Here is a 27060-nt window from a genome sequence, read left to right on the forward strand (position 1 = left end):
AAGTCCATTTTTATAATCATTTTACTACCACATAGTAAGGACTCCTATTTATTTAAATCAACAAGTTTTTCTTAAATAAATGGGTTTTTAATAAAAATGTATAGTGCTTACTTAGCACATTTTAAAACTGTTCAAGCAAATGACATCAGAGATCACTGAGGAAACAATGAACCTTGCCTCACACTTCTCCACTTCAGCTATCAACTTGCCTATCTAGCATAAAGTTTCAACAACTCAGGGAGAAGCAAAAGGACACCAGTGATCAAAGGGCAAGTTCCTTTCCCTGAAGACCCTGAATCTATTTATTCTTACTTCACACAGAGTTACAGTTTGATCATTAAGCTCCCAAACCTTCCACCGACTAGAAAAAGCACCCTAAAGAGAAAAACAGCTCATTAATCACATCAATAGCAGAGACAAGCAAAATTCAACATCAGGAGACAGAAAAAACCTATTGTATCTATTTAAAAAATTGATTTAAAAGTAAATACGAAGGCTACCCCTTCGCAAGTGACCTGATGTCATCATAATAAATATTCATGTTTTAAGATAGTAAGAAAACAATATTAAGTAAAAACTAAATCATATTCCGCACCCTATTTTAGAATAGAGCAAAAGAATCTTGCAAATTCTGAGACATTATCATTTTTGGATCTTCCTGAAGCTCCACATATCACTGACCAACCAGACAGCAAAGCCAAAACCCATGACATATATAACTAAATACCAAGTTATCCCCCAAGGTCCCCAAAATACAATCTGGTGAGAATGAACTACCACAGCCACAATCCCTGGCGTGAGGGAAGCACCATTAAAGAAAACAAGAAAAAGCCAAAATAGCCGACAGGTACAAGCTAAAAAAAAAAAAGCAGGGAGCCAATTTAAAAATAGCAGCTGCGCTGGAAGGAAGGATGGCCACTCCAAAGGTGCAGAGGCAGCAGGAGAACGCACAGTAAGGCCTCCAGGAGAGAATGGTTTTAATTCCCATGAAGCTTTGAAACTGACAGACCTGGACTCCCTTGTGGGTCAGAGCTCATGCATGACAAGGAGCAACTGCTGGGATCAGAATCATAAATAAGTAGGATAAGGAAAACAGAAGTGCTCTAAGTGTTAGTCGCTCAGTCGCAGCCACCTCTTTTGTGACGCCATGGACTGTAGCTCACCAGGTTCCTCTGTCCATGGAATTCTCCAGGCAAGAATACTTGGGTTGCCATTTCCTTCTCCAGGGGAATCTTCCTGACCCACGGATTGAACCTGGGTCTCCTGCATTGCAAGCAGATTCTTTATCATCTGAGCCACCCACCAGGGAAGCACCAAGAAAAACAGAAAAGCCAGATAAAGCAGGGGGAGGAATCCATGCCAGGAATGCTTAGAAAACAAACGGCCATAATTTTAACAGAAGAAGGAGCTCTATCAAGTTGTAAAAGTTTAGAAAGGTAGTCTAAAGTAGTCAAGTTATCTGAAAGTTTAGAAGGTAGTCTAAAATGCAAAAAGAAATGCTGGGACTTCCCTAGCGGTCCACAGGTTAGGATTCTGTGCTTCCACTGCAAAGGGCACAAGTTCAATCCCTGGTTGGGGAACTAAGATTACCACAAGATCACCGCAGGTGGTCAAAAAAAGCAAGAAACACACCTGATACTAACACAACATTGTTGTTAATCACCTATACCCCAATATAAAATTAAAATTTAAAAAATTAAACTGCAAGAAGTTAAATTAGAATGGAAGAAAAACAATAAGCAGAGAAGTTAAATCCCATACAAAGTTATTAAAAATAAAAAAGGAAATAAGGAATAGAATAATATCTCTAAAGAGAGCAAGAGAGAAAGGCAAACTCTAACGCCAGATCAAAACTGGAATGTGCTATTTCTAAATGAGACAAAAGGTATGCAAAGGATGAAAAAATATGAATAAAAATCAGACTAAAACCCAAAAGGATCAATCCCAAGACATACTCTTAACAATATTATTGGGCTTCATAGAAAAAAATAAATCTTGACTATTTTGGGTAAAAACGTAATTCAATCAACTACACATCTGTTATGTAGTTTTCTTGATGTGTGTCTTATGTTACAATGAAAATTTTTTAAATAAAGCAAAAGAAGGGAAGTAACAGCCTATACCTATTATTTTAGGTGTCTTATGTACTTTCTTATTCATAATACATTTGTTTTACAGATGAAGAAAATGTCAGTTGCCTAGAGATAGGAATAAAATGTAAGCTTTTCCAACCCCAAAATAATTAGCACTGCAGAAGGAAAGTGGATAAATAACCTTCAAAGTTATTTTATTTAGTATTTTGGTACTTAAAAGGGGTAAGCTTTATTATTTTAAAAAGTTTTCTTACATGAGTAAAATAATGTTCTGTTCATGTCTGAGAAAAGTACTATTTCATAAATCATTTTTGAAACTGAATTTCATCAGTACTAAGTTTATTCAAGTTCAGTTCAGCTCAGTTCAGTCGCTCAGTCGTGTGCGACTCTTTGCGACCCCATGAATCACAGCACGCCAGGCCTCCCTGTCCATCACCAACTCCCGGAGTTCACTGAGACTCACATCCAATCTAGTCAGTCGGTGATGCCATCCAGCTATCTCATCCTCTGTCGTCCCCTTTTCCTCCTGCCCCAATCCCTCCCAGCATCAGATCTTTTCCAATGAGTCAACTCTTCCCATGAGGTGGCCAAAGTACTGGAGTTTCAGCTTTAGCATCATTCCTTCCAAAGAACACCCAAGACTGATCTCCTTTAGAATGGATTGGTTGGATCTCCTTGCAGTCCAAGGGACTCTCAAGAGTCTTCTCCAACACCACAGTTCAAAAGCATCAATTGTTTGGTGCTCAGCTTTCTTCACAGTCCAACTCTCGGATCCATACATGACCACTGGAAAAACCATAGCCAAGTAGCTGTCTTTAAAAAAGGTCTTTCAAATTAGAACCCTTCAACTGTTAAAATTAGAAAGTTTTAGGGTTACGAAAGATTTTAAAAACACTCACCAACACCTATTTTAGTGATCTGAGAATCTCAACTATTCAGAATAATCCTTTCATTACCAAAAGGCTAGTGGAAGTTTGAACACATTTATCTATCTAATCTCACCACACCTATAACTAAAAAAATAGTACAGTTTCTTGACAAAATTATCCAACATCTCAGGTACTCTGGATGAATCAACTTCACTAAAGGTTTTTCTACGAGAGACCATCACCTCACTTACAATGCTGAATGACATTGGAACCTACAACTTAAAGGGTTAAATCAAAGAGTCAGATTCTAGCTCTTGACTTCACCATATACTTGTTATACCCTCCTTTTATTTTGAAAAATTTTGAACCTACAAAATTTGAAAGTATGGTACAGTTAATAGCATCCTCCACCTAAATATAACATTAGTAACATTCTATCCCCTAAACAACTGGAAAGTAAATTGTAGATATTTCACTCTCCAAGATATTTCTCACCATGTACCTCTTAGAAACAGAGACATTCTCCTACATAACTACAATACTATTTTTATATCCAAGAAATTTAACACTGATAGTATCTATATACAAATTCTCCCAAATGTCACAAATACTTTAAGGGATTTTTAAATTCCAGAACTCTTATCAAAGACCACACACTTTCCACAATTAACCTAATTATTCAGCTTTTTATGATCTTTCATGACACTGTCATTTTTTTAATTTCAGATATTTCATTTTTAAAATTTTTAAATTCTTTTTGTAGAATGACCCATACCAGGATCTACTTCCTACTTCATGATTAGATTCTAGACAAATTTTTTTTTCTTGCAGCGATTTTACATTGGTGATGATTTTACACTGCCTTCTCCTGATGTCATACAATGGCAAGGACACAGTGTCATTTTGTTCCATTATTGGTGATACTGACTTTGATCACTTGAATAACATGATTTTGCTCTTAAAAGAAAAAAAATCTGATTCAAGTCTTCCCCCTGCTTAAAACCCTATAGTGACTCTCCCTTAGAATAAAGTTCAATAAAGTCCAAAATATAAGTCCTGTGAGGCCTTGGCCTACACTTAAGCCTAAACCACTCTTTTAAACTCTCTACAGTCCCACATAGTAAGTATACTGTCCTCTGAATCGATCTCAAATATGTCACTAAAAGAAATCAGACATCTCTGAAATCATGCTATATCTTAACATTTTCCATTTGCCCAGTGACAAAGCTGTCACTGCCACGGTGACAGTTACATATAAGCTGACATAAAATCCTCTAAAGAAAAGGGGATTCCAGGAATCTCTCAGGAAATTTGCCTTAGAGCAGAAAGATGTCCCAAGAGTTCAGAGAAAGAAATACAGGTGAGTCTGGCTGAAAGTCATCTAGAATAGACATGCTGGAGCTTGATGTAGCTCAAGTACATCATTTCTCTATGCAGTCTATGAGTTAAGATCCCTAGAAAGTGTAGTGATTCTTTATTTCTAGTGATATGACTGAGCAAGTGCAACCCCTTAACACTTCAGTCAGCAGAACATTTAAAAACCATTTGAAGAAGGACTGAGTTCTGGTTATTATCTGAAAACTTCCATTGACATCTTCTGGTAAGAACAAGGAAGTACTAGCAAAAAAAAAAAATCCCAGAATGAGTTGTCAATGGTCTGGAAAAAAATCCCAGATGTAATTGAGCACTCACAAGAAATAATGAATCATCAAAATTCTTGATGGAACAAAAGATCTGTAGAAAAACAAGACCTGGACAACTCAAGTCAAAAAGTAATTGAGGAGTCAGGCTAAATGTGAAGAAAGTTCACACTAAATTGACTTATATGAAAACCAATTTATTTCATATAAATAGATATATAGATATCCTTTCTCTATACCTAAGTAGTATGTGATTCTTCTAAAAAAGTCTAAGTCCAGGGACTTCACTGGTCATCCAGTAGTTAAGACTCAGCACTTCCACTGCAGGCGGCATGGGTTCAACCCCTGGTTGGGAAACTAAGATCCCACATGTCACATGACACAGCCAAAAATAAAAATAAATAAAATTTAAAAGTCTAAGTCAGGATAAGAATCCATTTTGCAATGCAGGGTATGTGGGTTTGATCCCTGGTCGGGGAACTAAGATCCCACAAGCTCAGCCCAAATGTTGAAACTAGAGATTCTGTGCACCACAGGAAGATCCTGTTTGCTGCAGCTAAGACCCAATGCAGCCAAATGAATAAATAATGTTTTTATTAAAAATAAGAGTAAATTAAAAGTCTAAGTCTCTGAAAAATATATATGTTGCTGCTGCTGCTAAGTCGCTTCAGTCATGTCCGACTCTGTGCCACCCCATAGAGGGCAGCCTATTAGGCTCCTCTGTCCCTGGGATTCTCTAGGCAAGAACACTGGAGTGGGTTGCCATTTCCTTCTCCAATGCATGAAAGTGAAAAGTGAAAGGGAAGTCGCTCAGTCATACCCGACTCTTAGCGACCCCATGGACTGCAGCCTACCAGGCTTCTCCGTCCATCGGATTTTCCAGGCAAGAGTACTGGAGTGGGGTGTCATTGCCTTCTCCAGAAAAAAATACATATGTATATATAAAATTCCAGGTGCAATCATTGAATACAAGTGACAATTACACTGTTGTTCATTTTACATAATAAATGTATAAAATGCCTTTAGGAAACAATGTCATACACCTGAGAAAAATCTAGAAGCCATGAACCACGCCTTGATGCAATAATACGCAACACTGTATGTACATTTAGTTGTTCAAGCTATGCTCACTTAGCAGTGACTGTCTCACATTGCCTAAATTATGATCCCTAACTTTTGATCATTTTGATCACTCAATTTGTCTGTATTTATTTTTCTCCATCTTGTTCAATCTAAGTATGCAACCTATAGGCCTCCTCAACAAATATTTCAATAAATTACTATGTTTTGAAGTTTTCAATGTTCACAACGTTTGTGAAATACAAGTCCCTAGTGACATAAGTGTTATCTTAGCCTTTTACTGCTCCTGGTTTGTTAATGAGCTCATACACTGAGGAAACACTTTTCCCTACTGAGATTTCAAGCTAGTGGTTGTTCAACATTCCTACTTTGTTTCTACATGTTATCTGTGATCCTGCTACTATCATTTCCATATTGCTTCTAATTTATTCTCCTTTACTGACCAATTTGTAGTAATTCTGATTACAACTTGATCTTTTTTTGAATAAACTATGTCTCTTGACTTTTCAAAGTCATTCCAAATTCTCTTCACCCCTATCTATAAATGTACTAATAGTTCCTTTCAAGTTCAAGCGAGCACCATCCTGGAGTATAATGAACACAGTCTGAATGTACTATCTAAATCAACAAATCAAAAAGCAGTTTAGTCTGGACTCAGGCTTCTCTGGTACCTCAGCTGGACAAGAGTCCGCCTGCAATGCAGGAGACCCTAGTTTGATTCCTGGGTCAGGAAGATCCGCTGGAGAAGGGATAGGCTACCCACTCCAGTATTCTTGGGCTTCCCTGGCGGCTCAACTGGTAAACAATCTGCCTGCAATGCAAGAGACCTGGGTTTGATCCCTGAGTTGGGAAGATCCCCTGGAGAAGGGAAAGGCTACCCACTCCAGTACTCTGACCTGGAGAATCCCATGGACTGTATGGTCCATGGAGCAGATACTACCACTAGCACCCGCTTAAAAGACAGCAAACAGACCCCATAAACACAAACTCTATCCATGGAAGTTTCTGGAGAATTTAACTTCTTAGGTAAATATAGTTATAACGCCAAATATAGTTTAATGGGTTTAACTGAGACACATGATTACTGGGTAAGAAAGTAAACACACAACTGTTTATTATCTTTCTTTTCTAACTTCAGAGGAAATAAAATTCACTCCTATGTCACAATTGGTAATTCCAATTTTTAAATCTTTTTAAATCAACTATTTTCCCCTTGGATTTCAATGAATTTTTTGCAGAAAGTTATAGCAATGTTATTTGGTTGACAAATAGCATTTATGTAGCCAGTTTTAAATTAAGAAAACTTGGTACTGTTGGCTAAAATCAAAATACACTATTGTTTACCTCATGATTCTTTCAATCCTTAAGTTTTACCATAGCTACTTCTCCCATTTGATGATAAGCAACAGCCAACTGAGGAACAAAGGTATCTCTAGATAAATCTAAACCATTATTAATTAGCCCAAATCATCCTACTTCTAGAAGTCAGCAATTTACACAAACACATACAAACAACATTTAGTAACAACTGCTGTCATACCGTTAAAATATCAGAAGGAAAAGTTTTGAACCATGTTCAGTCTCATTATCTACTGAGTTACACTCCTCACAGTTCTTTTTTTTTTTAATGTTGACCTTTAGATTTCCTGACTGATTCTGTACTGAGATCTCTGACTTATGACTGAGATCTACTACTTTAACAAAAAAATACTTCTTTGAATGGTGACTCAAGTGTGCGTAGCCTGTTCACATGAACAAGAACCAAAGGTTCTTTGCAAAGAAACAAAAATCTAGAATATAGATTTATATATCCAAACATCACTGTCCCTCTTCAGTTCATCTCCCCATATTATCAGTATGCTAAAGATGATCTCAGATAACAACACTTCCCATGCAGAGATGAAAGATAATCAAACAGCTACCTCTTCTTAAATATACTGAGTTTGTGAACAGACTCAATTTTGTCTCTAATTACTACCTCTAAAATACTCTTAAGAAGTAACCTTAGCTTAGAAGAGATCTGTACATTTTTCCTAAGAAAAACTTTAAAGTTTAAACAGTAGAATGTCCTAATTTCAGTTATTTAGCACACAGACCATTTTTCAAGATGGAACTATTATACTTAATAAACCCAACCTCCTTTCTAATCCTGCCCTTTCTACTGTAGCATGCACCTGAACTACTTTGTTGAAAATAATCCTGAGTTATTAGAACTTGAAAAACCTATGAACAAAACTGGTGAAAGGGAAGGAATCAAGCATGCGTTCTGCCTTTTTACTATCAACTCGGCCACAAGTAACCATTTAGCAGATGAGAGAAAGTTCTTTATAAACAGTTCCAGAAAGAACAGAATTAGAATATCACCATTTTGTAATCTCTCATAAAATAATGACCTAAGCTACTGCAGTCTACAAAAGGACCACTGCTGGTTTGCAAACTGCCACCAGTTCATAAGAAATAGAGCAGTTCATTCATAAATTTTATATAAGCATTCATAAACATATAACAACTTGACAGCAATTTTATTTCCTTGAATCTATAATAAAAATTTGGAGCCTTTATGGTCTATGTCTTAAGAGTTTTAAATATCATTTGTCTAAAAATTTATTCTATTTTACAAAGATAGCAGCCATGGCAAAACTGAAAACTTTTTTAAAAACTGGCTTTTTATTGCAGATCTATGAGAAGCACAGAACTAGGTGTTGGCTATTAAAATCACTAAAGACTGATGAGAAATTTGACAATGGATGGGTAAGACGGCAACACTCTGATAAATCTTAACTACAAAAATAGAGACCATACATACATGACTTTTTTTTGTAATTAAGGTGTAGTTGATTTACAATGTTACTTTCTGCTGTAAAGCAAAGTGATTCAGGTATATATATATTTTAAAAAGGATGTGTGTGTGTGTGTGTGTGTGTATATATATATTAATACATCATTTTTAACATTCTTTTCCATTATGGTTTATCATAGGATATTGAAAATATTTGTTTACCCATTCTGGTTATAAAATCTTGCATCTGCTAACCCCAACCTCCCACAGCATCCCTCCCGCCAACCACTCCTCCTTGGCAATCTGTTCCCTATGTCTGTTCCCTCCTTGTCTGTTCCCTATGACTGTGAGTCTGTTTCTATTTCATAGATAGGCTCATTTGTGTCATATTTTACATTCCACAAATAAGTGATATCATATGGTATTTTTCTCTTTCTGACTTACTTCACTTAGTATGATGATCTCTAGCTGCATCTATGCTGCTGCAAACAACACTTCTCCATTCTTTTATGGTTAAGTAGTATTTCATTGTATACATATAACCACATCTTTATCCTTTCATCTGTTGATGAAAATTTAGAGTGCTTCCATGTCTTGGTTATTGTAAACAGTGCTGCTATGAACACAGGGTCCACGTATCTTTTCATATTAGAGCTTCATCTGGATTTATGCCCAGGGGTGGGACTGCTGGATCATACGGTAATTCTATTTTTAGCAATATGAATAGCTGAGAAAAGAAGAGAAGCTAAAGGCAATGGAGAAAAGGAAAGAAATACCCATAAGAATGCATAGTTCCAAAGAACAGCAAGGAGAGATAAGAAAGGCTTCCACAGTGATCAACACAAAGAAATAGAGGAAAACAAAAGAATGGGAAAGACTAGAGATCTCTTCAAGAAAATTAGAGACACCAAGGGAACATTTCATGCCAAGATGGGCCCAATAAAGGACAGAAATGGTATGCTTCTAACATACTTCTAACAGAATGCTTCTAACAGAAGCAGAAGATATTAGGAGGTGACAAGAATACACAGAAAAACTATACAAAAAAGATCTTCATGGCCCAGATAACCACGATGGTGTGATCACTCACCTAGAGCCAGACATCCTGGAATGCGAAGTCAAGTGGGCCTTAGGAAACATCACTATGAACAAAGCTACTGGAGGTGATGGAATTCCAGGGGAGCTATTTCAAATCCTGAAAGATGATGCTGTGAAAGTGCTGCACTCAATATGCCAGCAAATTTGGAAAACTCAGCAGTGGCCACAAGCCTGGAAAAGGTCAGTTTTCATTCCAATCCCAAAGAAGGGCAATGTCAAACAATGCTCAAACTACTGCACAATTGTACTCATCTCACATGCTAGCAAAGTAATGCTCAAAATTCTCCAAGCCAGGCTTCAGCAATATGTGAACCGTGAACTTCCTGATGTTCAAGCTGGATTTAGAAAAGGCAGAGGAACCAGAGATCAAATTGCCAACATCTGTTGGATCATCAAAAAAGCTAGAGAGTTCCAGAAAGACATCTACTTCTGTTTTATTGACTATGCCAAAGCCTTTGACTGTGTGGATCACAACAAACTGTGGCCAATTCTGAAAGAGATGGGAATACCAGAACACCTTATCTGCCTCCTGAGAATCTATATGCAGGTCAAGAAGTAACAGTTAGAACTGGACATGGAACAACAGACTGGTTCCAAATTGGGAAAGAAGTATGTCAAGGCTGTATATTGTCACTCTGCCTATTTAACTTATATGCAAAAGTACATCATATGAAATGCCGGGCTGGATTAAGCACAAGCTGGAATCAAGACCACCAGGAGAAATATCAATAACCTCAGATATGCAAATGATACCACCCTTATGGCAGAAAGTGAAGAAGAACTAAAGAGCCTCTTGATGAAAGTTAAAGAGGAGAGTGAAAAAGTTGGTTAAAAACTCAACATTCAAAAACTAAGATCATGGAATCCAGTCCCATCACTTCATGGCAAATAGATGGGGAAACAGTGGCAGACTTTATCTTCTTGGGCTCCAAAATCACTGCAGGTGGTGACTGCAGCCATGAAATTAAAGGACACTTGCTCCTTGGAAAAAAAGCTATGACCAATCGGGAGAGCACATTAAAAAGCAGAGACATTACTTTACCAACAAAGGTCTATCTAGTCAAAGCTATGGTTTTCCCAGTGGTCATGTATGGATGTGAGAGTTGGACTATAAAGAAAGCTGAGCACAGAAGAATTGATGCTTTTGAACTGTGGTGTTGGAGATGACTCTTGAGAGCCCCTTGGACTGCAAGGAGATCCAACTAGTCCATCCTAAAGGAAATCAGCCCTGAATATTCATTGGAAGGAGTGATGCTGAAGCTGAAACTCTAATACTTTGGCCACCTGATGCGAAGAACTGACTCACTGGATAAAGCCCTGATCCTGGGAAAGATTGAAGGCAGGAAGAGAAGGGGACGACAGAGGATGAGATGGTTGGATGGCATCACCTACTCAATGGACATGTATTTGAGCAAGCTCAGGGAGTTGGTGATGAACACGGAAGCCAGCATGCTACAGTCTGTGGGGTCACAAAGATTCGGACATGACTGAGCAACTGAACTGAACTGAATAATTAGCAATGTTGAACATCTTTTCACATGCCTACTGGCCATTTCTTTGGAAAAATGTCTATTTAGGTCTTCTGCTCAATTTTCAACTGGGTGGGGTTTTTTTTTTTTTTTTTGCTGAGTTGTATGAGCTGTTTGTATATTCTGGAAATTAAGCCCTTGTCAGTCGCATTGTTTGCAAATATTTTCTCCCATTCTGTAAGCTTTTTTTCGTTTTGTGTATGGTTTCCCTTGCTGCACAAAAACTTTTAAGTTTGACTACATCCCATTAGTTTGTTTTTATTTCTGTTGCTTTGGGAGACTGACTTAAGAAACCACTGATGGAATTTACAGATACATGCAACTCTTACTATGAGGCACTAAGTAAATATGTGTAGGAAAACTAACCACGTTTATAACTGCTGAGCCGAATGACGGGACATTATACTCTGCTCTGCTTGTGCATGTTTTTTTTTTTTTTCATTTTCTTTTTTATTTTATTTTTAAACCTGAAACACTGTATTAGTTTTGCCAAACATCAAAACGAATCCGCCACAGGTATACAGGTGCTCCCCATCCTGAACCCTCCTCCCTCCTCCCTCCCCACACCACCCCTCTGGGTCATCCCAGTGCACCAGCCCCAAGCATCCAGTATCGTGCATTGAACCTGGACTGACTGGCAACTCGTTTCATACATGATATTACACGTTTCAATGCCATTCTCCCAAATCTTCCCACCCTCTCCCTCTCCAACAGAGTCCATAAGACTGTTCTATACATCAGTGTCTCTTTTGCTGTCTCGTACACAGGGTTATTGTTACCATCTCTCTAAATTCCATATATATGCGTTAGTATATTGTATTGGTGTTTTTCTTTCTGGCTTACTTCACTCTGTATAATAGGCTCCAGTTTCATCCACCTCATTAGAAACTGATTCAAATGTGTTCTTTTTAATGGCTGAGTAGTACTCCATTGTGTATATGTACCACAGCTTTCTTATCCATTCATCTGCTGATGTGGACATCTAGGTGGCTTCCATGTCCTGGCTATTATAAACAGTGCTGCGATGAACACTGGGGTACACGAGTCTCTTTCCCTTCTGGTTTCCTCAGTGTGTATGCCCAGCAGTGGGATTGCTGGATCATAAGGCAGTTCTTGCAACAGACTACATTGACCCTAATTCTTCACTATTTCCTATATTCATGTCTTTTGTAGTGTCACTTTGCAGTCTGTCCCATTATAGGCAGAATATGTTTCCATACTCTTGACACTGGGCTCAACCCTGACACCTGCTTTTGCCAGTGTAATGAGGGCAATGGTGACAATGTGCCAAACCTTAAGCCATCTTCATGTTTCCACTTGTCTCCTGTGCTTCTGTCATCATCATGAAAACACTGTGAGCTACTAACATCCATGCAAAAGATGAGAGTAGTGGAGCTCAGCTGAGCTCACCCACAAACTCTTGAGCAAGAAGTAGGCATCACTTGTTTTTCTGAAAATGTTTCTAAATCAACCTAAAGCAAATTTTAAAAAACCATCTAACAGCAAAGCATTCATGGCAGGTTATGAATCAGTAACAAATTATGATTCTGCTTTCCCTGGCCATTTATAGTAGAAGTATGTAAGAATGTATGAGAAATTGTATAAGATGGTTATTATCATGCTTAGTTCTCTACGACCATGACTTCAAAATACATATTACACTGAATCTTTGCCTTTAGAGGTTAAAATAATTCCATACTTCTTTTTTGTAAGGGAGTAATGAATGAAGGAACTACATCAGGAAAGAGAAACCACTTAGAAGCACTATAAAATAACCTCTGGAAGGCCAAGCCTGGTGAACTCAAGAGATACCAGACTAGACATTATAATATGTCTCACAGACAAATTGATAGAAATTTTCTTTTCTAATACCTGAAAACAGTTTTCATATGAAAATAGTATACCAATGCCAAGGCTGCATTTTTAAAACACCCACTCTTGTTAAATCCACAGTGCTTGAAATTCTATTTATTTTAATCAGCTTTACTATCCAATTATTTTTTATTTAAAATTCAAACTGTAGTATCAAATAAAGTAGTGATTCATTTCTATTGTTTTATGCTGCTGCTGCTAAGTCGCTTCAGTCGTGTCCGACTCTGTGCGACTCCATAGAGGGCAGCCCAGCAGGCTCCGCCATCCCTGGGATTCTCCAGGCAAGAACACTGGAGTGGGTTGCCATTTCCTTCTCCAATGCATGAAAGTGAAAAGTGAAAGTGAAGTCGCTCGGTCATGTTCAACTCTTGGCGACCCCATGGACTGCAGCCTACCAGGCTCCTCTGTCCATGGGATTTTCCAGGCAAGAGTACTGGAGTGGGGTGCCATTGCCTTCTCCGCATCTGTCATTAGGGAAATGGAAATCAAAACCACAATGAAATACCACTTCATACTCACTATGATGGTTATAATCAAAGACATGTGTTGGCAAGGATTTGAAGAAACTGGAATCTCATATACTGCTGTCAGAATTGTAAAATACTGCAGCCACTTTGGAAAACAGTTTGACAGTTCACTGAAAGGTTAAACATAAAATTACCACAGTGCTCAGTCATGTTCCCACTCTTTGTGACCCTATGGACTGTAGCCCACAAGGCTCCTCTGTCCATGACCCAGCAATTCTGCTTCTAGGTATACCCATGGAAATGAAGTTATTTTTATATAAAAACCTATACAGAAATATTCATAGCAACACTATCCATAACAGCAAAACAATGTAAACAACCCAATGTCCATCCACCGATGAATGGAAAAATAAAAGGTGCTATATCCATACAACGGAATATTGGAGGGACTTCCCTGTTGGCTCAGATGGTAAAGCGTCTGTCTACAATGCAGGAGACCTGGGCTCGATCCCTGGGTCGGGAAGATCCCCTGGAGAAGTAAATGGCAATCCACTCCAGTGCTATTGCCTGGAAAATCCCATGGACAGAGAAGCCTGGTAGGCTACAGTCCATGGGGTCGCAAAGAGTCAGACACGACTGTATATCCATACAACGGAATATTATTTGCTAATAAAAAGGAATAAGGTACTTATACATGGATGAACTTTTCAAGTATTATGCTAGGTCTCAGAAGAGACCACATATTCTAAGATTCTAGTCATATAAAATGTCCAAAGTAGGCAAATCTATAGAGACAGAAAATAGGTTAGTGGTTGCCCACAGTTGGGAGGAGTGCTGTCACTTGAGTTGTGCCCAACTCTTTGCAACCCCATGGACTGTAGCTTGCCGGACTCCTCTGTCCATGGGATTCTCCAGGCAAGAATACTGTAGTGGATTGCAATGCCCTCCTCCAGGGGATCTTCCTGACCCAGGGATTAAACTTGCATCTCTTATATAAGTCTCCTGCACTGGCAAGCGGATTCTTCACCACTAGCGCCACCTGGGAAACCCTGGGAGAGGCCAGGTAGAGGAAAATGAGGACTGACTGCTAAAGGGTACAGAATTTCTTCTGGGGATAATGAGAATGTTTTAAAATTGACTGTGGTGATGGTTGCACAAATCTGTGCATATACTAATAACTACTGAATTGTGCTCTTTAAATGGAGTGAATTTTATGGTATTTGAATCATATCTCAAGCTGTTGTACAGTAGAATCTATCTGGTAGATACAGATGCTGACTAAAATTTCTTTCAACTTGCTTGTTGTTTCGAAATTTTTCATGAAATGTTAAAGGAGGGGAAAAAAAAAAAATCACAGCATAAAAATGTTTCACGTTTGCCAGTAATACATCAAAGCAATGATCTATCTACAATCATTGTATTCATCTAAGAGTCTCCCAAATTAGAGATTGTTCACTGAAAACTTGTCCAAAGCAGATTTTAGAATTCTGTAGTCCCTGGTTTACATTCACAATAACACTCAGAGGCTAAGAATTAGTTCTCCAAATTACAGACAAGGTGAGGGTGACTTAACTTTATATAAACCTCCATGCGTTTTGAGAATGAAGAAGGTTCTGTTCTCCAGTTGATGAACAAAAAAAATAGGGAATTTCACATGTCCAGGCAGTTTTAAAAGTTTGGAAAATGTCCTCTGTAAATGTTATGGCAGACTAGAACAGATTATTTTACCTTTTGGTCAGTTTCAACACTGCTGGTTCTCAAAGTTTAGAGTTAATTTTGGCACTCAATTTTTAAGTTCAGAATAACTCTTAGAATAGGTACTAATTTAGAAAACAAAACTTTTAATGTATACAGATTAGGCTTGAATTTTAGCTAAATTTTAAATACAGTCACTAGAGAATTCAAAATTCAAATTCAGGATGATGTACTCTGTAACTGAAGTGACCATATGGCCCAGTTTGCCCAGAACTGTCTTAATTTACACCTGTTATTCCAACAGCCGACCCAATGCAACATATATCACATGCCTTTCATTTTTAACATATTATTATGAATAATTGCATTAAAGTAAGATAGTATGGATTTATTATACTTCCACCTTCTGCCATGGCTTTGCCTAGTAATCTGCTGAAGTGCAGGTGCAGTGAAGAGTTCTCATTTTAACTTCTGGTTCATTCTAAAAGCCAACCACTGAGAACCCATCTCTCTTTCCTGACATGTTCCTGATAAAACGAAGTACAAAGTACACCTAGAACTTGGACACTGACAATTACTGGTAGCTAACTATGCAGCCATGGGTGCTGATGGAAGGAATGTCTGAAGCTGCTGTTCTGGCCAGCCACTTGGTGTGCCTGCCAGTAGTACCACTGCCATTCTTCAGGTTGCAAAATGCACATGACCTCCAGGCCTCTATCAGCTGAGTCAGTGGGATATACAGCTGTTTGTGAAATACATGCAGGAACGAGACTGTGTGTTCCTGTGCAAAATGTACAGAGAGAGCAATCTGAACTTACACTATAGTAGTTTTGCCATTTATTTAACTGGATGTATATAACACAACAAGTATTTTTTTGGATACTATTTTACAACAATTATTAGAAAGTTAAACGATTTTAGCACCTCCTTTTCTGTTCAAGTGCCCCAGTTTACACAAAGAGTATATGGTCACACTACTATAAACAAACACCTTATTCCCTATAAAGTTGTAGTGGACCATATTAGGGAGTCTATAAATCTAAACCTAACTACATAAATATCTCCTAGGTCCTCAAAACCATTAACCTGAAGGGATGGCAGGCAAGGGTGAGCCGACAAGAAAACCAACTAATACCACACTATTTCTATAGTAAAATTATCTTTTTAACCAATGTGATTCTTGAACAAATACAAACAAACAAACAAAAAACTATTTCACAACAAGCAAGAATAGTCCACACCTAGAACTATATATGCGATCACAAAAGATTCTAAGTTCTATTACTTCTTTGCTGGTTCACAAAGTGCTTCAAAATCATGTATTAACCCTGAGGACTTCATTCATTTTGAGCATTTAAACAGAGTTTAGGTTAGAAGGAGGCATGAAAATAGTTTAAGCACCGTGCTGTGCTAGGTCACTTCAGCTGTGTCTGACTCTTTGCAACCCTATGGAGTGCAGCCTGCCGGGCTCCTCTGTCCATGGAGATTCACCAGGCAAGAACACTGGAGTGGATTATCAAGCCCTACTTCAGGGAATCTTCCCCACCCAGGGATAGAACCTTTGTCTCTTAAAGCTCCTGCATTGGCAGGTGGGTTCTTTACCACTATCGCCACCTGGGAAGCCCTTAAGTACCCGTAACAAAGGAGAATTTCATCATTTTGGATATCAAATAATCATTCATTCCTTTCTCCAAACAGCACTGATTAATATATAATTCATTAAAGAGACTTAAAAAGTATCAAATACATTAGAATAAGTATAGGACAAATCTGTATTTTAAAAAAATTCTTAAAAGACAATTATTATCTGTAATTGACAAGTTGGCCCATGCTAAATTAAAGACAAGGTCATCTGAGATTCCTGGAGGAATTTCAAAACCTTTCAAGTCTAAGAACAGAGAAACAATTTAAAAAAAAAAAAACAACCCACCATTCCTTTTGTTTGTAACAGCTTTTCTAGTCTAGGTGAATACCTTAACAGATGAGACGAAATCTGAAAAGGAAAAAAAAAAAAATCCACTTTGACCTTTGAAAAAAATGTACTATAGGGTGGGAAAGATCCCCCGGAGAAGAAATTGCAACTCCAGTATTCTCACCAGGAAAATCCCAAGGACAGAAGAGCCTGGTGGACTACAGTTCATAGGGTCGAAAAGTGTCAGTAGGACACAACTGAATGACTAAGCACAGCACAACAGGGTTACCTTTATAAAGGACAGTTGTTCAATTTTCAAAGTATCCCACATAAAAATCTCAGATCACCTTTCCATTCAATTCAAAACTTAAATTTTAAAATGCAAATTTAAATTTTCAACATTAGATATCACTAAAGATCCTATATAACATGCAATTAACAGTATTTATTTTTTAAAAAGCCTTTAATCCAAGTACAATATACCCTAGTCAACATCTCAGTGAAAGTAGTAGGGCAGATCCTACCTCTATTCCAACCAAATGAGTTTAAGGCTTAGGACTTCCCTGGTGGCACAGTGGATTTGAATCTACCTGCCAATGCATGGGTTTGAGCCCTCGTCCCGGAAGATCCCACAGGCAGCGAGCAACTAAGCCCATGCACCATAACTACTGAGCCCACGTGCCACAACTAATGAAGCCCAAGCACCCGGAGACTGTGCTTCGCAACAGGAGAAGCCACAATGAGAAGTCCATGACTGCAAATTTGAGTAGCTGGACCCCTCTCACAAGTAGAGAAAGCCAGTACAAAAGCAATGAAGACTCTGAACAGCCAAAATAAAGTGTCTAAGGCTTAGATGGGACCAAAAGTGGAAAATCTGACAAGCAGCTCAAAGAGCATTACTCTCACAATCTTGCCTTAATAATATTGAAAAAAGTCATTAATATTTGCTATATTCATATATATCACTGAATGGTTGTAAAAAGTTTTTAAAGAAGAGCTGACTGCCTATGCTCTTGTTCATATAAGATCTTAACTAAATAATATTATGTCAGGTCTTTAAGGAAAAGAATACTCTCTGCCTTGGATGCTTAACCTAACTAGCCCTGAAGAAAAAAGAAAAGCCAGATTCTAATTCCAGCTGTTTTTTCAGCTTAGGAAGCTAGAAAACATGAAGATACTTTCCAGCTCTAAAATGATACTCTGTGGATAAAACTAATGAAAACAGTCCAAATACTTTTACAGAATTTAGGTAGGTCGCTCCCTAATGTCTATCAGGCAGAAATGTTATTTTAGAAAAAACCCTGAAAAACACTGAAATGTACAATAGGAATCAAAATCAGCTCTTTCCCCATTCTCATTTATCAACCAGGACTTACAGCTATCAGAGGCACAACAGATGTACAAAGTAAGCCTGGATCCAGTACTTGTATTTTATGCCAGAAAGAAAGCTGCTTCAGTGGTAAGCTATAGAAAATAGATGCCTACTTAGATTTCTGGGTGGACCTTCAGAGTATCATATTTAACCCACTTTACTATGCATATTCCCCCATATTTAAACATCTCTTTACCTGACATGTTCCTTATGATCAATGACATATCACTGTTTACAACACCATTTACAGAGATTTTTTCCCCCCTCTTTAGGAGCATATGAAATAATAATAGATTTGATGAAATGTTATTTTCCTGGATTGCTCCTCCTGAAAATGCTTTCAATTGGATTGACATCTAATTGTTAGCAAAGTTAAAAAAAAACAAAAACAAAAAAAACATGGTTAGCTTTCATGTGCTTTCAATACCTAAGGTCCAGATTGAATCCCTGATCTGGGAACTAACATCCCAGCCACGCAGCATGGCCAAAAAACAGAAAAGACACATGTTTGATTATACTACAAAACAACCTTGAAATAAAGGTAATCAGCGATTCACCGGAGTTTCAAATATATGAAACTGGTAAGATTCCCTGTAAAATTCCAGTTGAACGAAACAAAAACATACCAGCTAGAAAAAATAGTGTATGTTCTTTACATCTGAATCAAGTAATTTGGAAACTGAATCTTTAACTGTCTGCTGTCACTTAATTTTGGAAAATACTGTTTTCAAATCAGCACATATTTTTCAAAGTCTGCAAATTAGGTTTGAATCCTAATAGTCATTTCCTTTTCCAGCACAAAGATGACTCTTTTCAACGATTTTACGACTCAAAATTAAAGAGAAGAAAAATGCTTTGTAAGTAAACTTGTGTACACGAAAGAGCTGTACGTTAAGATTTAGAGTAGCTTCTTTTAAAACCTTCAGAAAGAGTTCCAACTAGTCTGAGCATTACTTTCCCCGGTTTAGAAGTTTATTAGATAGCTTATAATCTTTACTCATTTGTTCAACAAATAACTTTTTTGAATATTTACTAGAGACTAAGCAATTATTCACGGAGAGGGCTCAGATGTGACGAGGCACCATCTTTATAAGAGAATGCTGCCTAAAAAGGCACTATCTGACGTGTAAAATTCCACACACCTTGAATGAAACGTAGCCAGGCCCTAAACAGCGTATATAAGAGGCATACCTGGCTTCAGTCTAAATCCCGATTCAAAACCGCGCACTTTCCCGCTGACAACATGGACTGTGCGGGTCTGAAAGAACTCCCGGCCAACGAAAATTTTAACACAAAGTGAAAGCGAAGGTGCTCAGTTCGGAAGCGAGACGAAAAGAGGGTCTAAAGAAAAAGTGAGTCGGAGGTGATGAGAAACGCAGCGGCGGCCCAAACTGCTCTCTCCACTCCGCACCTCGAGTTAACTTCCCCAGCGCCCGGGACTCGGGACTTCCCCGGCCCCAGGGCGCGGTGGCGGCGGCCGGCGTACGTGAGGGGGCTCCCAAGGCCCGGCGCCGGTCCCAACGCCAACCAATGTGCAAAATAAGGAGTGGGCGGGGCTGGACACACGCTCCTTTCCTCGGGGAAGACTGGGGGGAGGGGACGGCGTGAGCCACCCTCCCGCCACCGGATCCGACATGGGGGAGGGGGGCCGCTGACCGGCGAGGTACGGGGAGGGGGTGGATGGTCACACGGCCTCACCCAGGGCCGGCCTCGCCGCGCCGGACCCCAAGGCCGACGTGGGGGAATTGGGCTAGCCTCACCGAAGGCAGGCGGGAAACCGGGTGGCGGGAAGACGGAGGCCGGCCCAGCTCGAACGCCGCACGCGAGGCCCTGACCCTACCCCGCCTTCGGTGGGCCCGGAGAGCTCCACAAAAGACTCCCCGGCTCCCGAAGGGACGGGGTGAGGGCTCAGGAAGCCCCCCTCACTCGCACTCACACACATACACTCGCTCACACACACACACACACACACACACACCCGCTCGCCTCCCTACCCCCACCCTCGGGCCGCCCTCCGCGGGCTCGGCGCCCCACAGCAACGCCGGGGAGGCGGGGGCCAGTGGCTCGGCCGCGGAAAGCTGACGCCCTCCCCGACGCCCGGAGCTCGGCGGGCGCGGGAACCCTGACCCGCAGACAAAAATCAACAAAGCACCTGCCGCTCCCGAGGAGAAAACAAGCCACAGGCCCCGACCGCCCGTTCTCCGACACGCCGCTGCCCGGGCCGCAGGGTTGCGCTGGCGGGCTAGGGGGAGGAAGCAAGGAAGGGCCCCACGCGGTGACTCCCCGGCCCCGGAGCCTTGCCTCCGTCCGGAAGCGGTGAGGCAGGGGGCCCCCACGCCAGAGACTGACCTTGGAGTCTCCGTTGCACAGAGCCATCGGGGCTGGGGCCGCGGCGGCGGCGACCAGAGATAAGACGGGGCGGGAGAGGGCCGCGAGGGTAGACGCCACGGACCACGACTAAGAAGAAGGCCTGGTCGAGGAACGGGCGAGCAAGAGGCGCGGAGAGCAGCTAGCTGCCTGCGAAGCGCCGAGTAGAGCAGCAGCCGCGGAGCGCGGGCCCCAGCGCCGCGGGAGAACAGACCAGCAGCGCGCACGCTGCCCCCGCCTCCTGCTTCCGCCCCGGCCGGCCACTGGGAGGAGCCAGAGCCCGTGTGGCTAGGCTGCCGAGCGGCGGACACCCGCAGCTGCCGCGGCAGCCACCAAATAAGCCCGCCTCTGGAGGAGGGGACTTCGGCGTCCGGCCCCGCCTCCAGATCAGTCCCCACCGCCGAGGCCCGCCCCCAGGAAAAGAAACCCACGGATCTCCAGCCGGCCCGCCCAAAGAGAGGCGGGGCCTGCGGCTCATAGCCCCGCCCGCACCCCTCTGGCCCGCCCTTGGAAGGAGGAGCCGGCGGCAAATAGCTTAGCTGCCCCTGTCCCGCCTCCGCACCGGGCAGCCGGCTTGGCTTCGAGGGCGTGTGGCGCTTTACCCCACCCCCAGACGCTAAAGCCGGCCTTGGATGGAAACCCAAGCCGCAGTCCGCTTGCAGTTTGCCTGCCGGCCTGCAGCCTTGGACGGCTGTGAGAAACTTGTGGCCCTGAGAAGGAGGCCTCCAGAGAAGCTGGGTCTCTGGGGAACGCTTACCGGGTGGTGCGGCCTCAGCTCAGGTTGCGGCCCATGGAGGAAGCCAAAGCTGCTTTGAAGAGTTTCGTGGTGACAGCCGTGGGCTTAAAAGTGATATTTGATCACTTAGGTCCCTCAGAAGTTCTACATCGGGTGCAGAATTTTCAAAAGGAAGGGGTTTGGGAGCGGCAGTCTGATGGAAAACCGAACCCGAGGACAGGAGCTCTGTTTGCACAGCAGTGTTTTTATTTTTATTTGGATATTTTGTGGGGAAGAGGGAGCAGTCTTTCCAGCTACTCCATAGCATCCATCAATGCAAGGTATTATAGTTCCTTGAATTTGGTCACCTAAGGGTCTAAATCAGGATTGGTGAATAAATAATAACACTTGCAACAGCTTTAGTTTACAAAGCCCTTTAACAAATATTCAGTCATTTATAATACAGGCAACATTTGCTGAGCTCATGCTATGTGTCAAACTCTAGTCCAGGTATTAAAGGGCTAGAGTAAGACAGCCCAAACTTCCAAAATCTCGTTTTATTCTAACTAATCCCATGGAAGTAGTACAGTAAGATTGATGTTCTTATACACTTTTACTAATAAGAAAATTGAGGCTCATTGAGATTATGTGCTACTCCCTCAAGAGGCTCCTGATCTGGGAAAGAATAGACCGGTTGTTAGTAAAACATTTACATAAACAAAAGGCCCAAGACCTTCCTAGACCTCAGACTCAAAGAAAGTATTTTATTTACCTTTTTTTGAGGAGAAAAATGGATACTTGAACTGTCTAAAGCCATGGAGATTGTGTTCTGTTGATAGGGCTGAGTGAACAAACCAGAGAACAGTGTCATAACCAGTGGAATGGAATGTGATGTGCTGGCGTTAAGGATTGGTTAAACCTCACTGGTATTATATAATGCCTAGTTTAAATATATTCTAGTGGTCACTTGTGCTTATGGCTAAGAACATCAGCATGTACTAAAATCCTTATAGCTTAAGTCTTCTGCAACTTTTGACTCTGTTCACCCCTTCCTCCTTCTTGAAAATGGATTTCCTTACAAGGCACCATAGAGATGTCTTTTCACCTCCATGATTGTTCTCCATCACCTTTTCTTGTCACTCTTCCTGTAGCTTTCCTACAGAAGGAAACTTAAGTATTGGTTTTCTTCAGTATTTCCATTCCTAGCCCTCTTCTCATCTTACTGCTCACCTGTTTTTCCCTACGGCACTTATTTAAAAACACAGACTTGCTTAAAAACACTTTGATAGACTCTATCATGACAGCTCTCTCTTCTGAGCCCCAGGGCCCTATTATAGTGTATACCCCCAGTTAGATGTTCAATGTCATAGTGGGTCCTAAACTCAAGTCCAAAACTGCTTCGTTCAAGACTATTCTTGCTAGTTTTCTGTTCATTTGTTCTATCAAGTATTGAAAGGACACTAACATTTCCAAACATAACTGTGATTTTATCAGATTCTTATAGTTCTATCAGTTTTTGCTTTATGTACTTTTAAGTTCTGTTTTTTAGGGTCATAAATGTTTGCATGCGTGCTAAGTTACTTCAGTCATGTCCGACTCTTTGTGACCCCATGGACTGTAGACCACCAGTCTCTTCTGTCAGTGGGATTTTCCAGGCAAGAATACTAGAGTGGGTAGCCGTTCCTGTCTCCAGGGGATCTTCCAGATCCAGGGATCGAACCCCAGCCTCCTGCATAGCATGCAGATTTTTAACCATCTGAGCCACCAAAGCCCCATAAATGTTTAGGGTCGTTATTGATCCCTTTATAGTTATAGGATGATATTTTTTAGATCTCCAGTAATATTCTTCATGCTGACATTTACTTTGTCCAGTATTAAAATATTGAACTTTGCTTTCTTGATTGGTTCTTGGCATGATATATTTTTTGCAAGTGTTTATACTGTTCATGTCTTTATGCTTAAACAAGTGTTTCTTGCAGACAGCATATAATTGGGTCTTGCTTTAATTCAAGTGTTTGTATCATTTACAGTTAAATGTGTTTATTGATATGGTTAACTTTATTTCTTTAATCTGGAGATTTTCAAGGCAGTAAGCTGGGGCCATTAACGGCTCATCTCTTTTCTGCCCTGTCTCTCAGAGATCACTGTCCTTTGTTGCTCAATACCCAGTATCTTGAAACCACTGTTGCATACATTTTGTTATTCCCAGAAGGGCACATCCAGTTCCTTACTCCATTTTTGGCAGAAATGAAAGTCTTTTAATGATTAATTGAGGTATCTCAAACCTATAATGTCTTCCTTCTGTTACTGGTCCTATCATACTGTTACATGATTATTAAGGTTAAGGGTGAAGATTGCCCTAAATTCAGAACAACTTAGGTAACATAGATTAGTGATGCTGATTCTTACAAATGTAATTTTGTGGTTTCTGGGGCCAACACATTGTTTGTATTTGAGTTTTCTTAATATTATTTTTAATTGGAGGCTAATTGCTTTACAATGCTGTGTTTGTTTCCTGCTATACAAGAATGTGAGTCAGCCATAAGTATACATATATACCCACCCTCCAGAGCCTCCCTCCCGCTGGAACCAACACATTTTAAAAGAAACATTTCAGAAAATCCACAGAGAGAAAATTTATATGACTTTTCAGATCTGGTGAGTATCATAAAATATTTATTTCAGGTATAATCCATGGTCATCTCACTTCATCTTTCAAATATTTAATATTTTTAAATCTATTAATAAAAAAATTAACTCTTAAGTTTATGAAGAATATTAGGTGTAAGCTTAAAATGTGGAAGGAAGTACATAGGTTTTCAAAACCCTTTTAGGATGGTTGTTGTTGAGTCACTAAATCACGTCTGACTCTTTGCAACTCCATGAACTATAGCATGGAATTTGATCAAATTTATGTCCATTGAGTTAGTAATACCATCGAAGCATCTCACCCTCTGCACCACCCTACCTTCTCCTTCTGCCTTCAGTCTTTCCCAGCATCAAGGTCTTTTCCAATGAGTCAGCTCTTCAAATCAAATGGCCAAAGCATTGGAGCTTCAACTTCAGCATCAGTCCTTCCAATGAATATTCAGGGTTGATTTCCTTTAAGATAGACTGGTTTGATCTCCTTGCAGTCCAAGGGACTCTCAAGAGTCGTCTCCATAGTTAGAAAGCACTCAGCCTTCTTTGGCACTGAGCCTTCTTTCTGTCCAGCTCTCACATCCTTATGACTACTGGAAAAACTATAGCTTTGACTAGACGGACCTTTGTCGGCAAAGTGATCTCTGCTTTTTAATACGCAGTCCAGGTCTGTCACAGCTTTCCCTCCAAGGAGCAAGCGTCCCTTAATTTCACAGCTGCAGTCACCGTCCGCAGCGATTCTGGAGCCCAAGAAAATAAAATCTGTCACTACTTCCACTTTTCCCCCTCTATCTGCTGTGAAGTTATGGGACTGGATGCCATGATCTTATTCTTCCCAATGTTGAGTTTCAAGCCAGCTTCTCCACTCTCCACTTTCACCCTCATCAAGAGGCTCTTTACTTCCTCTTCACTTTCTGCCATTAGAGTGGTATCATATGCATATCTGAGATTGTTGATATTTCTCCCAGCTATCTTGATTGCAGCTTGTGACTCACCCAGCCCAGCATTTCACATGATGTACTTCTCCATATAAGTCAAATAAGCAGGGTGACAGTATACAGCCTTGTGGTAGTCCTTTCCCAATTTTGAACCAGTCAGTTGTTCCATGTCCAGTTCTAGTCATTGCTTCTTGACCTGCACACAGGTTTCTCAAGAGGCAGGTAAGGTGGTCTGGTATTCCCATCTCTTTAAGAATTTTCCACAGTTTGTTGTGACTGACACAGTCAACGGTTTTAGTGTAGTCAGTGAAGCAGAAGTAGATGTTTTTCTGGAATTCCTTTGCTTTCTCCATAATCCAAATAATGTTGGCAGTTTGTGAGTTTAAAAAAAAAAATTCTGGAAACAGCTGTTCTAAATCTGGTCATAAATCCTTTGTCCAAAATCTTAATAGCTCCCCATTGCTCTTGGGATAAACTCCAGACTTCTAGCATTTCTTGCTTGATACTTGGAGACTTGGCCAGTTCCTATTCACTTTATAGCCTGCTCTGATCGCTGCCCCTCTCACTCTACTCTCTAGCCATATTAAACTGCCTTCATTCCTTAAATGTGACACATTCTCTCTTGACTTGGGCCTTTTGCATATAAATATCTCTTGTCTAGAATATTTCTGTCCCCTCCCCACAACTCTGAAGTTTTGAGTTAGAGATCTCGTCCTCTGTTTTGCTCCGGTAACCCTTTGTCCTTCATTATTACTCACCACCCTCTACAATGTTTACTATTCACTTGTTTCTGTCCACAGAAAAGCCCTGGAAACGATATCAACCCAGTAGCAACAAGCAAACCTAACACCCAGACTGGTTTCTAAATAGCAGTTTCCAGCAAGAGGAATCAGGACTTCTTGGAGAAATAGCTAATTTCAGGATGGAGGCAGGGATAAAGTGACAAGGAATATCTTTTTGTGCAAGAAAGTTAGGAAGTGCTCAGAGAATGATAGGAACATTTCAGAGGGATACAGAATTCACTTAGAAAGAATTTTACTGGCCAAATCTGGAGCAGTATACTGAAATAGTAATGATAAACAGAGAATATTCTCTGAATAAATTAAGAATCCATCAATCTATAATGATATAGATAAATGAATGAGTAAATGGAAAAAAACACTTTCTTAAATATAATATCAACTAGTAAAATTCAAAGGATTGAGTTAGAAAATCATTATTTGTACACTCTACTACATATAAAATAGTCAACAAGAACCTACTGTACAGGGAATTCTACACAATATTCTGTAATAACCTATATGGGAAAAGAATCTGAAAAATGTGGATATATGTATAACTGAATCACTTTGCTATCCACCTGAAACTAACACAACATTGTAAATCAAATCCACCAACATAAAATAAAAATTAAATTTAGAAAAATCATCATTTGGCAAACATCATAGAAGTAATAGATTCAGACAAACATCACTGGATGGTAAAATTCATGGATGAAAATGCAGGATCAAGAACAAGTTTTATTTACATTGTCTCAATAATTATACAAGGAAAATAGTAACTTTACAGTGGAGAAACTTGAGGAACTTCCTTTCTCAAGTGATAGAAGTTAGCATCAACAGTAGTGGAAAAATCAATGTGTATTATGTGATGGCTGCAGTAAGCCAACCATAGTATTACTTCAGTAGTGTTTGCCTAAAATGTGTTACCTAAGGGTGAGTAAACATTAGGCAAAACCAAATGGAGGCACATTTCAAAAACTAACAGGTCTATCATTGGTCCATTACCTTTGCTTTGCAACAAATACCCTAAAATCTGATGGGAGGAGGGAGGAGGGTTCAGGATGGGGCACACATGTATACCTGTGGCGGATTCATTTTGATATTTGGCAAAACTAATACAATTATGTAAAGTTTAAAAATAAAATAAAATTAAAAAAATAAAATAACGTTGTCTGGGGGCGGGACCAAGAAGAAATGGAGGGTCTTCCACAA

At 40.1% G+C, this 27060-nt stretch overlaps 1 protein-coding gene across 1 annotated transcript in view; it reads right to left on the reverse strand.

The window, feature by feature from the left end:
• Nucleotides 1-20925, reverse strand: part of GMPS (guanine monophosphate synthase) — a 68884-nt gene extending 47959 nt beyond the window's left edge. The window contains exon 1 of the mRNA XM_006077366.4: nt 20756-20925. Coding sequence (XP_006077428.1) covers nt 20756-20782 — 27 coding nt within the window. The 5' untranslated portion in view covers nt 20783-20925. The remainder of the gene's footprint in view (nt 1-20755) is intronic.
• Between the last annotated feature and the right edge of the window lie 6135 nt (nt 20926-27060).

The sequence above is a fragment of the Bubalus bubalis genome, chromosome 1 (genome assembly GCF_019923935.1).
Source record: "Bubalus bubalis isolate 160015118507 breed Murrah chromosome 1, NDDB_SH_1, whole genome shotgun sequence".
NCBI lineage: Eukaryota > Metazoa > Chordata > Mammalia > Artiodactyla > Bovidae > Bubalus > Bubalus bubalis.